We start from the raw sequence: 14,423 nt of genomic DNA on the forward strand, positions 1-14,423 counted from the left end.
TAACCAAAAATTAAATACTACTGTGGTTCTCTTGTATGTAGACAAAATATTGAAGATAATTATAAATGGGAGAGGATAAAGGGGCATAAAAGGAGGAATAGTTTCTACACCCCACTAAAATTGTTAAACTAATAACAGTAGACTGTGATAACATGTGGTGTAGTAAGTAGAGTGCCTACCAATAAAGCTATGCAGAAAGATTTACTCAAAAACACTATAGACAAATCAAAATGGAATTCCGAAAGCATTCAAGTAATCCACGGGAAGACAGGAAAAAGAAAGTAGAAACAAAAAATCGAAAACAAAAAATAAAATAGTAGACTTAAGCCCTAACATATCAATAATTACAGAAAAATAAATGGGCTAAGGACAAAAAATTGGCATAATACTTTTAAAAAAATGACTGAACTATGTATTATCCTCTAAGAAAGTCACTTCAAATATAAAGATACAGGCAGGCTGAAAGTGCAAAGATAGAAAAAGATGTATCATGCAAATATTAATCAAAAGAAAGCAGAAATGTCTATATTAATATCAGATAAAATAGACATTAGGAAGAAAATTATCAGAGACACAGGCGGACAGTATACAATAACAACATTATATAATGAATACAAAGCAATCCTAAATGTATATGTACCAAACAAGATAGCTGCAAATATGTGAAGCAAAAACTGAAAAGAGAAATAGACAAATCCAGTTACAGCTGGAAACTTCAAAATCCCTCTTTTAGCAACTAACAGAACAAATAAACAGAAAAAAAGCAAGGATATAAAAGAATTCAACACAACTGACCAAAAGGATCTAATGAATATTTATAGAAAATTTTATCCATCAATAGCAGAATACACATTATTTTGAAGCACCCACATAACATTTACCAAGACAGGCCACATCCTGAGCCATGAAAAAAAACCTCAATAAATTTTAAAGAATTGAAATCATACAGTATGTTCTCTGATCACAGTATGTTCTCTGAAATCAAACTAGAAATCAGTGACAGAAAGATAACAGGAAAATTTCTAAACACTTGGAAACTAAACAACATACTTCTAAATAATCCATAGGTCAAACAGAAAATATCAAGGGAAATTTTGAAAAGAAGTGTATAAATGAAAATGAAAATACAACATACCAAAATTTGTGGGATACAGCTATGCAGTGCTGAGAGGAGAATTTATAATACCAAATTCATACATTAGAAAAGATGAACATCTCAAATCAATAACCTAAGCTCTCTTCACTACCAGAAGAGTAGAATACATCCATAGGAAGCAGAAGGAAGGAAATAATAAAGACAAAAGCAGAAATGAAAGGGCCAAACTAGAAAGAGTAAAGAGACTCCTGATGGAAAAGGAAAAACAGAAGGGAGGAAAAGCAAAAGAGAATGGCCATAAGATTCACTCTGAGAGTACTGAGGACTGATAGGCAGATGAAAGGAAGTGAAGTGAAGCTGCTTTAACTTCTGGGGAGAGAGGACACGTGACTGAGGAGTGCCCTGGAAAATCCCTCTAGCACCCGGCTACGAAGGGTTCACTTCTGAATTCCTAAGCCTCAGGATGAATGTAATTATCTTTTCGTGTTCTAGGCTAAGGCACAAAGTGAAAAGCAACAATCTTTTGAAGGTTAAAATGTCTTATCTAAGTGTTTGAAAGATTAGCAACAAAATTTCCTACCACTATTTAAGGAGACAGTACCAAAGACCAACAGATGTCCATTAAGTTAAGGCACAAACACTGGCTAAATTTACCTATTTTTACACATGACTTGAATAGTGGTTGTTTTGATAATTCAGGAGCATTCCTTCAACCCATTGACAATACTGGATATAGGTTTTTCTCAAAAAGGCTTTCTTACCTCGTAGAAGAAGGGATCTCCAGCCATATCAAAGATGTTAACTTTGATTTCTCTGTCTCTGACTTGTACCCTGAAATGTTCAAATGAAAACAATCCCAAAGCGGGTCATGGCTTCTGTACTCATGTTAATATCATTTATGTTGCTTATGAATTTCAAAAGGTTATGCGTATGAAATTTAAAAGAGGCTTTTTTAGAACAAGCAGTCCCATTTAGCTTCACCTTACCACAACAGTTCAGTCTATACCCCGTACAAAACAAACGGTAGCTATTACTGTGCTGCTAAAACAAATTTATCTGGACAGTAGGAGCAAGATGAAGAAAAACAAAATGTTTTACTTCACTTAGTATGACATCTTAATTACTACTGGTTGTGCTTGTTACCATGCAGTACAATAAATGGTACAAATAGTACAAAGTTGTATTACTATTTTAATCATGTTTGTTCAATTTTCTTATGATCTTCACTTGAGCAAGAATAACAGTCAATCTGTTTTCAGAAATTTGGAAGTAGAGAAAAGAAAAGGGAAATAACAACCATCCACATTAGAATTAACTACTGCTAACCTCATACCATTCTTGCTCCTAGTCCTTTTATTTTCTAGAGAAAAATCACTACTGGAAAATGAATCAATGAAACATTATAAATAACTCAAACACTAAAGAAAAGTACAAAGATGAAAGCTTAAAAGTAACCCCAAAGCCTACTACCCAGAAAGAAAAACCTTCATTAACAGATGAGCATCACTGTAGACTTCTTTTTTATATATAGATAAGAATGATAAACATCAATATTTTTTACAAAATTGGGATTATATTAATTTAAAATAAAAGAAAATTTTAATTTTCACTGCATTTAACAAAAGAAAGAAAAAGAAACTGAAGTAAACTGGGGGGAATTACTGAGTTTTAAATATAAATGTTCTGCATTACAGAAATAGCATTTCCTAAAAGATTCCTCTAAGGTTAAGAATAGAGATTATTAACAATAAATCAACAGATTAGAGTTCTGTGTTTTTTAAGTAACGTGCTTCAGACAGCATTGGTAGGACTCCCTCTGTGGACTACAAGGAAATAGCACCTTCTCTCATTGTTTCTATATTACCTCCTACTTTGTTTATGATTATAATTCCCTGTCCAAGTTTATAACATGTACTTTCTATTCTGAAACCATAATTCCTACAGTTGTTTTATATTACTTGTATATTTAAATCAGACTAACCACTACTCATCGTGATTTCTTCAGTCCTGAATTATCTGCCATATTTCATCAGTTCTAAGATGCACATTTGCTTTCATTTTAACAACTGTGAATTCAGGATCTGTCTCGTAAAAGGATGTGAGAACAGCAAAACAAAACAAAATATTTAAGAGTTTGAGAGCATCTGGAGAAGATCTTATATAACAACTCCTATCAGAAAGTTCTGTCACATAGCAGCTGACAAGGGATGGAACTGAAGTTTATAAAATCAGGAAGAAACATAAATTATGTTTACAAATTGGAACTCAAAACAGGGCAGTTTACTTCAGAAGTCTGACAGAGGATATTACTTTAAGAAAAACGGTAATTCATTACCTCAAGCCAGTGCTCTCCTAAACTGTGGCCTGAAGACCACCTAAATCATAATTATGGAATGAGGGGAAGAGTGTTTATATTGTAGAGTGCTGTGCCCCACCTCAGCCCCAGTAAATCAGAATCTTACTGGATGAGGCTTGGGAATCTTCACTTTTACAGACTTTCTTCAAGTAGTTCTTAAGCATACTGTGATTTGAAGGATGGAGTGAGCTTCCATTGTTTTGACTGCTCAAAGAGTGTCTCTCTTCCTCCTGCCATCTGTGGTTTAAATGGGCTCTCCCATCTTCTTTTTTGATGCCACTCTGCTGGCCACAGCTAACAAGAGCTGGGGAAAGGTGCCTGTCACCACCTGGACAAACAAAACTTTCCCTGGGATTTTTAAATTTGAGATTAGTTTTGGAAAGCCTGAGAAGTACTGGCAGCTGTGGAGAGGGAGCCAAAAGGTAGAGACAGACATGTTGTGAAATCCCTCCCTAGTTCCAGGGATCTCTGAGACCCAGCTATATTCTCATGATTGGATTATGTGAATTGATCAATAGCATTTTTTTTCTCTCCTTTTTTTTTTTGACTTGAGTTAGGTTTCTGTCAACCATATCCTCTTCCTCACCAAAGGACAAAAAAAAAATTTCAACCAAAAACAGAACATAATCAACACTCTGTATCTGCAGCACTCTGTATCTGCAAGTTCTGTATCCATAGATTCAACTGAACTTGGACCAAAAATATTCAGGGAAAAAAAAACCTTACTATTTCAAAAAGCAAAATTTGAATTTGCTGCAAAGTGGCAACTACTTACATAGCATTAACATTGTATTTACATTCTATTATGTATTATAGTTATATAGAGAAAATTTAAAGTATTGAGAGAATGTGTATAGTAAGTACTATACTATCTTATATATAAGGGATTTGAACATCGGCAGGTTTTGGTATCCACAGAGGGTCCTGGAACCAATATTCCTCAGATATTGAGATGACTATAGTCTATTGAATAAACCACAGCTCTATGGCATAACATGGTAACTCTCGCTTCTTAGGTAAATAAATTAGCTACTAATATGGACTCAAAACAAAACTGCCTTAAACAGGATATACTACCATATCACTGAAATCCTGTGCCCTGAAGTATAGATACCCCTCACAACTGTAGTCTACCTTCTTGAATGTTGCCCTCATATTCTAATGTCGCAAGCTTCCTCTTTAGCTGTATCTTACCTAACAATAATTATTTATTGAGTATGGACTGTATACTAGCACTGTACCAGGCACTTGGAGATTATTTATTCTAATAGCCTCTTGACATGGAGCTCATAATCTAGCAGGAGACATTAAATACATACAAATAATAAGACAAGACAATTTATGCTAACACCTATGAATAGCAGAGAATTTTAATACAACTGTCATTTTCAACTAAAATGAGTCCTGACCGATAAAGGGGATGTTCAGGATGTCTCATGGGAACATGTATACTTTAGAGCTTGAGGAGATTGACAGGGGGAGAGATGAGGGGAAAGCACATTTCAGGCAGACAGAATGAAGGATGGCAGTGAGAAAGAAAAGTATGACTGCACGAATTCGGTGTGCATGGAGAGTTAAGTGTGCGAGAATGTAATGAGAGAGAAGGGAGGGGCGGGCTGGGGTCAGAATACTGGCCACTTGAATTTCCCTCCCTGGAGATGAGCTATCTACCTCCATTCTACTCTTCCATGGTGTATTTCCCTCCTAATGTGACTCTGTTTCCCCAAGCTCAACCCATCTTCAATCTACCTTCAAATAAATCCCCACTGATACCTAATTTCACTCTTCCCAGATCATTTTTGCTAGATTTCAAAAGGCTATAAAAAGATCACTAAAAGGAAGTTATCTGATAGAAAATTTTTCACATAATATTTAAAATTCTTGGAGTAAATATTTCAAAATTCTCTAAAAACACACCTGCCAACAGGACCTGCTTACATAGACACATGCTTCCTGAAAAGCCACGTCTGCCAGTCAGGCTTTGTGCTGACTTGCCCATCACCAATCCCTACATCCCACTTAGAAGGCCTGGCAAACAGAACGTGCTCCATGATGAACGAATGACATGATCACTGCTGTCTGTAAAGGTCTCGTTCCTCTCTGTACCAGCTCATCTTCAGAATTTCTATTTCAAGACAGATCAGTTTAGAGGGGTCTGAATTTCTATGTGATTTACAAGCCCAAGGAAACAATGTATGTACTCACTTCGTGACTCCATAGTCAATTCCAATTGTTGCAAGGTATTTAGACACAAATCTCTTCTCACAGTATCGCTTTATAATACAGCTCTAAAAAGGTAATTAAAAAAAAAAAAAGCTTTTAGTAAAGACACTCTGGGAATCCATAAAAAATAAGCACATTTCTTCATTATGGTTTCATCTACCCCTATGAGACAAAGCTTTTTCAAAAGCCGAAATTATAAAATAACTGAAACAAGTACTAAAGGTGAAGTTTTTAAAGAAAAATTATTTAAAAATTCTTTCCTTAATACCAAATATGGGTATGTTTTCAATTTAGTGCTCAATCCTTGTTCTCTCTTCTTTTGAAGACCTCTTCTACTCAATAATAACACCAACATACTTTTAATAATAACACCAAAATATCTATCTCGACCTCCCTCCCCAGACCAGATCCACATCTCCAAATATCTACTAGACTAATTTCTACTTAGATATCCAACCATTCTACAAATTCCACGTGTCCAAATATGAACTAATCTTATACATAAAAACAGCAAACAGCTCATCCTGCTGACATCTGTTTCCGTTAATAATACCATTTTCCCAATTACAGAGGATTAAATTATTAAAGTCATATCTGACTTAGTTTTTCTAAATCTTCTTTTGACTGTTTCTTCGATCTTTCTCTTCGTTCTAATTCCCATTGATACCACTTTAGTTTAGGTCTTCATTATCTACTCCTGTACAACTATAGGAAATTTTTTATTGGTCTTTATGCCTCCTTTCCCTCCCAATTTCAACCAACACTGCATACCGCTAACATTATTTCACTTCTCTAACTAAAAATCTTCAGCAGCTTCTCACTGCCAAGAGTTCAACATCCGAACTCCTCTGTCCATTATTCAAGACTCTATAATCTGACCCTAATCTGTCTTTTGTCTAAACTCTTTTAATATAAATCCTCCATTTCTGTCAAACTCCAGGCCTGACTTCCTGACTCTTGTCATTACTTTCCTTCCTATTTGGAAAGAGCTTTCTCCCTTCTTTCCAAATCTTACTTATCCCTAAGCACTCTGGTTATAAGAGATCTTGCCTACATCTGAACTCCTCCAACATAAACTACATGTGTATATAGATGTATATATAAATATATATACAATGTTTTTGTTATCATTCACTGCCTTGTTATCTTTTGCCTGTACATAATTTTATCTCTTCAGCTAGACAGTAAACTACTTGAAGGCAGGCACCGGTATTTTACTCCTTTTATCTTGCATATTCATATCTGAGCGATTAGCTCAGTACCAATGAAAGAGCGATTTAAAATGACTTGTACATTAATAGCAATCCTTAGCACTCATGAAACATAATTTACTTTATGCACTGGTGATGAAGCTTATTCTGCTCACTTTCCTGATGAACCTCAATCTAAATTAAATAGGACAGCTGCTTTAAAAAGTACTTAATAAGCTCACTGGGAACCGAAGGAAAAACTTCTTTGGAATGACTACTGCTAAGAAGCTACACTTTGAAAAACACTTTATAGCTTGAAAGCACTTTTCAAATGTTTTCTCTCACAATATCCTAGAAAAATAAATACAGCCTTTTTCTAAATTATTCATGAGATTAAGGGACCTGCAAGTCCTTTAACTCCAGTAGACAATTTAAACACTAGTCCTAAGTATTAAAAGAGATACAAATTTAATTAATAGTATGAATAACCACTCCCTATAAAGAAACAGGGTTTCTGGGCCTTAGGATCCTACAAGCTAAGTTAAATAACATAAATATAGAGAGAGTTTTTTGCATTCTCTATTCCTCTTAAGTAGATTCTTAGGCACTTTTCTTTTTAAAAGCAGTTTCAATTAAAATCTTAAGGTTTGCATCTTTTTTTCTCCCTAATTTCAGTTCAGTTGCTCAGCTGTGTCCAACTCTTTGTGATACCATGGATTGCAGCACACCAGGCCTCACTGTCCATCACCAGCTCCCACAGCTTGCTTAAACTCTTGTCCATTGACTTGGTGATGCCATCCAACCAACTCATCCTCTGTTGTCCCCTTCTCCCACCTTCAATCTTTACCAGCATCAGGGTCTTTTCCAATGAGTCAGTTCTTTGCATCAGGTGGCTAAAGGATTAGAGCTTCAGCTTCACCATCAGTCCTCCCAGTGGATATTCAGGACTGATTTCCTTCAGGATTGATTGGTTTTCTCCTTGCAGTCCAAGGGACTCTCAAGAGCCTTTAACACCACAGTTCAAAAGCATCAATTCTTTGGTGCTCAGCTTTCTTTATGGTCGAACTCTCACATCCATATACGACTACTGGAAAAACTATAGCTTTGACTATACAGACCTTTGTCAGCAAAGTAATGTCTCTGCTTTTTAATATGCTGTCTAGGCTGGTCATAGCTTTTCTTCCAAAGAGCAAGCATCTTTTAATTTCACAGCTGCAGTCACCATCTGCAGTGATTTTGGAGCCCAAGAAAATAAAGTCTGTCACTGTTTCCATTGTTTTCCCATCTATTTAGCATGAAATGATGGGACCAGATGCCATGATCTTACTTTTTGAATGGTGAGTTTTAAACCAGCTCTTTCACTCTCCTCTTTCACTTTCATCAAGAGGCTCTTTAGTTCCTCTTCATTTTCTGCCATTAAGGTGGTGTCATCTGCATGTCTGAGGTTATTGATATTTCTCCCTGCAATCTTGATTCCAGCTTGTGCTTCATCCAGCCCGACATTTTGCATGATATACTCTGCCTATAAGTTAAATAAACAGGGTGACAATATACAGCCTTGACATACTCCATTCCCAATTTGGAAACAGTTTGTTGTTCCATGTCCAGTTCTGTTGCTTCTTGAACTGCATATGGATTTCTCAGGAGGCAGGTGATAGAATTATCCTAAAATTCATATGAAAGAACAGCTATCTGAGAAGAACTAATTGAAATATAAAAAACAAGAAAGGGACAGGGCAGTAGAAAGAGGTGAGAATTTGCATTGACAGGTATTAAAATATAGTTTGAAATCAACTGAGAGGGTCTTATATTGGCATAAGAATAGACAAGTAGATTAGTAGAAAAGAACAGAGAGCTCAGAAATAGATCCCATTATACATGAAAAATTTAAAAGTGACAAAAGTGATAATTACAGGTGAATTTGTGATTCAAGTATTTCAGAATAAAACAATAAAAATTTCAGAAGAAAATACACAATATATGTAGAACATCTGAAAACCTTTTCAACCAAGACAGAAAATCCAGAAACCATTAAAAAAAAAAAAAAAAAAACAGAAAAGCATAGTCAAAGCATCTTGAAAAAGAACAAAGCTGGAGGTATACCCTCTGATTTCAAACTATAGTACAAAATGGCAGTAATCAGAACAGTAGGATATTGACACAAAAACAGACACATAGATCAATGGAACAGAATAGACAACCTAGACACAAATCTACAGTTAGATGGTCAATCAATGACAAAGAAGCAATAATATATAATGGGAAAACACACCACTTTTAATAAATGGTGTTGGGAAAACTAGACAGCTATATGTAAAAGAATCAACTGAACTACTTTCTCAGACCATACATAAAAACACACCACTAATCATAAGGGAAATGCAAATTAAAACTACAATGAGATACCACCTTACACTAGTAAGAATGGCTGTCACCAAAAACACAATTAATAACAAGTGTTAGGATGTGGAGAAAAGGGATCTTTGTGCAACACTGGTGGGACTGTAAACTGGTGCAGTCACAATGGAACACACTGTATGAAGGTTTGGCAAAAAAATAAAAATAGGATAACCATATGATCCAGCAATTTCACTTCTGGGTACTTACCTGAAGCAAACAAAAACGCCAATTCAAAAAGATATATGAACTCTGATGTTCAGTGCAGCATTATTTACAATAGCTAAGATATGGAAGCAACCTAAGTGTTCATCCATAGATGAATGGATAAAGAAGATATGGTATAAATATATATTTTATATATATGCACATAATGGACTATTACTGTTATTTTTTAAGTAAATTTTAAAATTTTATTTTTTTCATTTTATAAATGAAACCTTATCATTTGTGAAAACATGAATGAAATTTAGAGGGTATTATGCTAAGTAAAATAAGTCAAAGAAAGACAAATGCCATATGGCCTCACTTATATGTGGAACTTAACAAACAAAACAAAAACAGACTCATAGATAGAGAAGAAATGGGTGGTTGCCAGAAGGGGTAGGGGTTGGGGAAGTGAAATAGGTAAACAGGAATAAGAGGTACAAACCTCCAGTTATAAAAGAAGTAAGCCACTAGAATGTATTATACAGCATGAAGAATATAGTCAATAATATTATTGCATAACTTCATACAAGGACAGCTGGTTGCTAGACTTGTGATGATCATTTCATAATGTACGTAAATGTCAAATCACTGTGTAACATACCTGGAGCTAACATAATATTGTACATCAACTATATTTCAATTTTTAAAAAGATGGGCATAATTGAGTATATACAAATAATAATGAAAGCAATTGTATGGCAAAACACCAAGTATTAAAAGACCATAACTGGGGCAAATATTTGTAACTCATACAGCTGGCAAAAAGTTAATAACTCTGACATCCTCAAACCAGAAAAACTGGTAAGAAAGGCACATCGTCTAACAGAAAAAGGGTTTAGAATATAAACAAATTATGATGGTTAACTTCTTAATGTTGAACCAAGTTTGGATTCTGGGAATAAACCCTAACTTGCTAATAGTGAAATCTTTGATATGCTGCTGAATTCTATTCATGGATATTTAGGAATTATGCATTTGTATGCATATATGAAAATAGTATATATACTTTTCTTTATTGAGATTATATCAAGTTTTGCTATTTAAGTCACCATGACTTTATGTAAATAAACTGGAGTGCTGTTCATCTTTTTGTTTGCCTTGGAATAACTTAAGTAACTGAAATTATATGTTATTTAAAGCTTAAATAAAACTTTTCATGAAGCCATCTGATCCTGATACCTTTTTGGATAGTAAATCTTTTAATTGCTTTTTCCAAATTTTTGTATGAATGGTCACTTGGGTGTTCTACTTCCTTTTGAGTCAATTTTGGTAATTTATATTTTGCTAAGAAATTCTCCATTTACTCTGTATTTTGAAATATGTTCCCACAGAACTGAATATATGCAGTATTCTTTAATCTTTTTTTAAATTTCATCCAGAATGTGATTTTCAGTACTAATCTTGGAATTTTTTGCTTTCTCTATTTTTCTTAAAATAAATTCTAGGCATTTTTCTTTTTCATTAATCTTTCCAGGGAATTCTTTCTCTCATATTTGGTGCCCTTCTTCTTCTGTCTTAAGTTTAAGTTCCTTTATTTTTGAAAATTCAGTCATACCATACCATAATGTTCATACTTTTAAGGTGTACAATTCAGTGGTTCCAAGCATATTCACAAAGTTGTACAACTACTAAATTCTTTTAGTTTTTAATGTCTCCTTTTTATAAATGAGTTAGATCATTCATTTTCCTTTCAGGATTGCTTTCAATTTGCCCTGAAGATTTTGGCATGGATTCTCTCCTTTATTGGTTTCTAGTTATTTTGTCATTTGCTTTGATTTGTCCTTTGAGCCAAGGATTATTTACTAGGGCATGTCTTTTTAACCTAAAATTATTTATTTGTATATCTTCCTACATTTTCTAAATTCTTTAAAATGAGTATGTTTTACTTTTATAACTAAGGCAAACATTTTTTGATTACACTTAAATATTTCATCTATAAAAAAATCATTTTTGAGAAAGGCATTCAAAAGGAATCCACTCTAAGACCAAACAGTAAATAGTTGTAACAAAAGTATTATTAAATGCCCCTACTTTCCCAGTTTAACTATTTTTGTTGTAAACTGAATTTCCTTATACATTTGATTTATTTCTGGACTCCAGTCTGTTTCACTAATGTCTCTGTATTTACTTTCCAGTATCAATAGGAAAAGCTTAGTAACTTTAAAATATGTTTTAATATTTGGTAGTGTTAGTTTCCTCTCATTTCTTCTCCTCAATTTTCTTGGTTAGTCTCACATTTAATTTTTCATAAGGATTTTTAGTACCTTTTACTATGTTCTGAAGAAAAAAACTACTGATGTTTTAACTATAATTGAGTGACATTTGTAGATTATTTTAAAGAACTGATATCTCCAAAATATTGAGTGATCCTAATTAAGAGGACACATACCTTTCCACTTATCTAAGTAATTGCATGTCTCTATAAAAATGTTTCTTTATAATAGGTCCTAGGACCTACCTATATCTCCTGAAGTTTAAGCCTGGGCACTTTATTTTGGTCATTATTGTAAATTAAAACAGTTTTTCAATTATATAGTCCAAAAATTATAATTCTGATACAGTAAAGCTGTAAGTTTTTATACATTAAACCTACAGTAAAGCTGTAGGTTTTCAGTTAATTCTCTTTGGGTTTTCAGATAAACAATCATATCATTAACATATAATGGCAATTTTGCTTTCTCCTTTTTAGCATTTCGTACATTATTTCTTTTTCCCTAACTGCACTGGTTAATAAATCTAGAACTGTATTACACGAACGTGGTTGACGCTGGACATTTTAAGCTATTTCTAAAGTTGAATCATTAAACATAGCAAAAATTTAAAAGTGAGCATGCTCACTTAGCCAGTTTAGTATTTAGTATATGACCTTCTAGAGGTCTTTCTTTTCTTTTCAATGCCTGGCACATAGTTTACATTCAGTAATCATCGACTTTCAGCTATGAAATGGAAAGAAAAGACACTAATAAACATTTACTGAGCATCAACTACGTGCAGGTCTTTGGCATAAACACTCCCATTAACAGCTCTCTGGGCATGTAGATCCTACTAGGAGATGATTTTGACAGCAAATAATGATTGGAAAGGGGGGCTTCCCGGTTGCTCAGTGATAAAGTATCTGCCGGCAATGCAGGAGATGCGGGTTCGATCTAACCTTCACTGGGTTAGGAAGATCCCCTGGAAAGGGAAATTGAGGGAAATACTCAATCTAGTATGCTTGCCTTGGAAATCCCACGGACAGTGGAGCCTGGCGGGCTACAGTCCATGGGGTCGCAAAAGTCTTGGCGACTAAACAATGATGGAAAGAACACTGCAATGGGAGTGTGAAGACCCAGGTTCTAATTCTGTCTCAGTCACTGATTTGATGACCTTGGAAGGTTCTTAACTAACAGCTTCCACTCACCCTGAAGAAGAGACAATTTGGATGAAGAAGAGGCGGTCTTAGAATTCATGTGGGGATAAAGACCTCCGTTCACCTCTTGCCCTCCCTACCCCCAATACTACGGGAGAGCTTAGAGCTGATAGCCAGTAGAAGCACCATAGAAAAAGACAGTGGATCTAAGACTTCTTTGCGATAATGCATGTGGTGACACTATCAGAGATAAACACAAAACAAAATAGTGCAAGTTCCTTGACATCCACTGCACCTCCCTGTGAAACACTTCAGCATCAGTTACGCTCTCTTACAAATGAAATGTAGATTCTGGGCTCCACATCTACAGAGTAAATTTTACAAATCCCCATCCTCACACACAGCCCAGTAAGTTATCAGCTCCCATGCTCTGCTGGGGTAACTAAACTTTTATTCTCCACCTCAAAGTCCTGTACGGGTCACCCAGAACGCAGATATGTTATCCAAGCAGACGATCTGACATGAGGACCTAGGCCTCCTCTCTCTTTGGGATGTAGTCAACGGTTAGAGGCCACTCGAGACAGCTTCTTAGGTGTCGGAGGGGGCAACCCAAAGGTCGAAAAGGTCAGGAGAGTTTTTCCCCGTGGAGCCGTATCCCTCCGGAGACCCAGGCCTGCTCAGGGGCGGGGAGGAGGCCGGGCGACCAGGCTGTTGAGTGGCCGCCCTCCCAGCCAATCGGCACGTCGCTCCGCCGCGCTGTGGTCCCGCCCCTCCCAGCGCGGTACTCACTTTTCCCACTTCGGCGTTGCCCATGGAGATGACTTTGATGCGCAGGGACTTGCCAGGCTCCTTCCGCTTCGGCATGCTGGCCTCCATGGCCCTCGCTCTCTCGGGGCCAGCAGCCTCGGTCTCTGCTTGTTCACCACACTGGCCCGTCCCTCAGGCTTCCTCGTCCAATGGCGGGACCGCTGCTCTCGTCACCGCCCCGGCTCCGCGGCTCGCCATCCCCGCCGCTGCCTGGCAGCGGGCGCTGGCGGTTGGGAGGGTAGGGAACTGGGGGAGGGAGAAGAGAGTCTCGCGATGCTAGCAAGGGGCCGCGTGACGTCATCACCAGGCCCCAGAGCTGAGGCTGCTCCCTAGGGTCGCGCGATCTGGCCCGGCAGCGTCCCTAGGCAGGAAGGCGGCTTCGTGGGAGGTGGCTGAGTTTTACACTTCATGGAGCGAGCATGCGACCTTGTGGCCAGGGTGGGGTTCAGGACCTAGAAATTTGTTAGGTTCGCAGCCGAGTGTTAGAAATGTATTGACTGTTCAAGGCAGATTCTCAGGCTGGAAGTAGCTGAAATTACGGATTAGTTCAAGGTCCATCGGTGCGGATATGCCAAGTAGACCACGGTCCGTTTTGGTGTACTTTTTGTGGAGTCTTCAGTACCCATGGGCGCATCCACTGACCCCCCTCTTCCAATATTATGTTTCCCTTGGGGTCCCTATTATGTACTTCTAGCCTGCAGGTGGAACGTTCAGATTAGACCTTTTTTACACTTTCACTTCTGTCAAGGTGTGTGTGATTGTAGCTGTGAGCTCAGTTTATCTCGTTACCCCGCT

At 36.6% G+C, this 14,423-nt stretch overlaps 1 protein-coding gene across 1 annotated transcript in view; it reads right to left on the reverse strand.

Moving 5' to 3' along the window:
* Positions 1-13,697, reverse strand: part of DNAJC27 (DnaJ heat shock protein family (Hsp40) member C27) — a 32,516-nt gene extending 18,819 nt beyond the window's left edge. Inside the window, exons 1-3 of the mRNA XM_068983649.1 lie at positions 13,611-13,697; positions 5,658-5,740; positions 1,858-1,927 (exon numbers count right to left, since the gene is read on the reverse strand). Of these exons, the coding sequence (XP_068839750.1) occupies positions 1,858-1,927; positions 5,658-5,740; positions 13,611-13,697 (240 nt within the window). The remainder of the gene's footprint in view (positions 1-1,857; positions 1,928-5,657; positions 5,741-13,610) is intronic.
* Between the last annotated feature and the right edge of the window lie 726 nt (positions 13,698-14,423).

This window comes from Capricornis sumatraensis, chromosome 1 (genome assembly GCF_032405125.1).
Source record: "Capricornis sumatraensis isolate serow.1 chromosome 1, serow.2, whole genome shotgun sequence".
Lineage (NCBI taxonomy): Eukaryota > Metazoa > Chordata > Mammalia > Artiodactyla > Bovidae > Capricornis > Capricornis sumatraensis.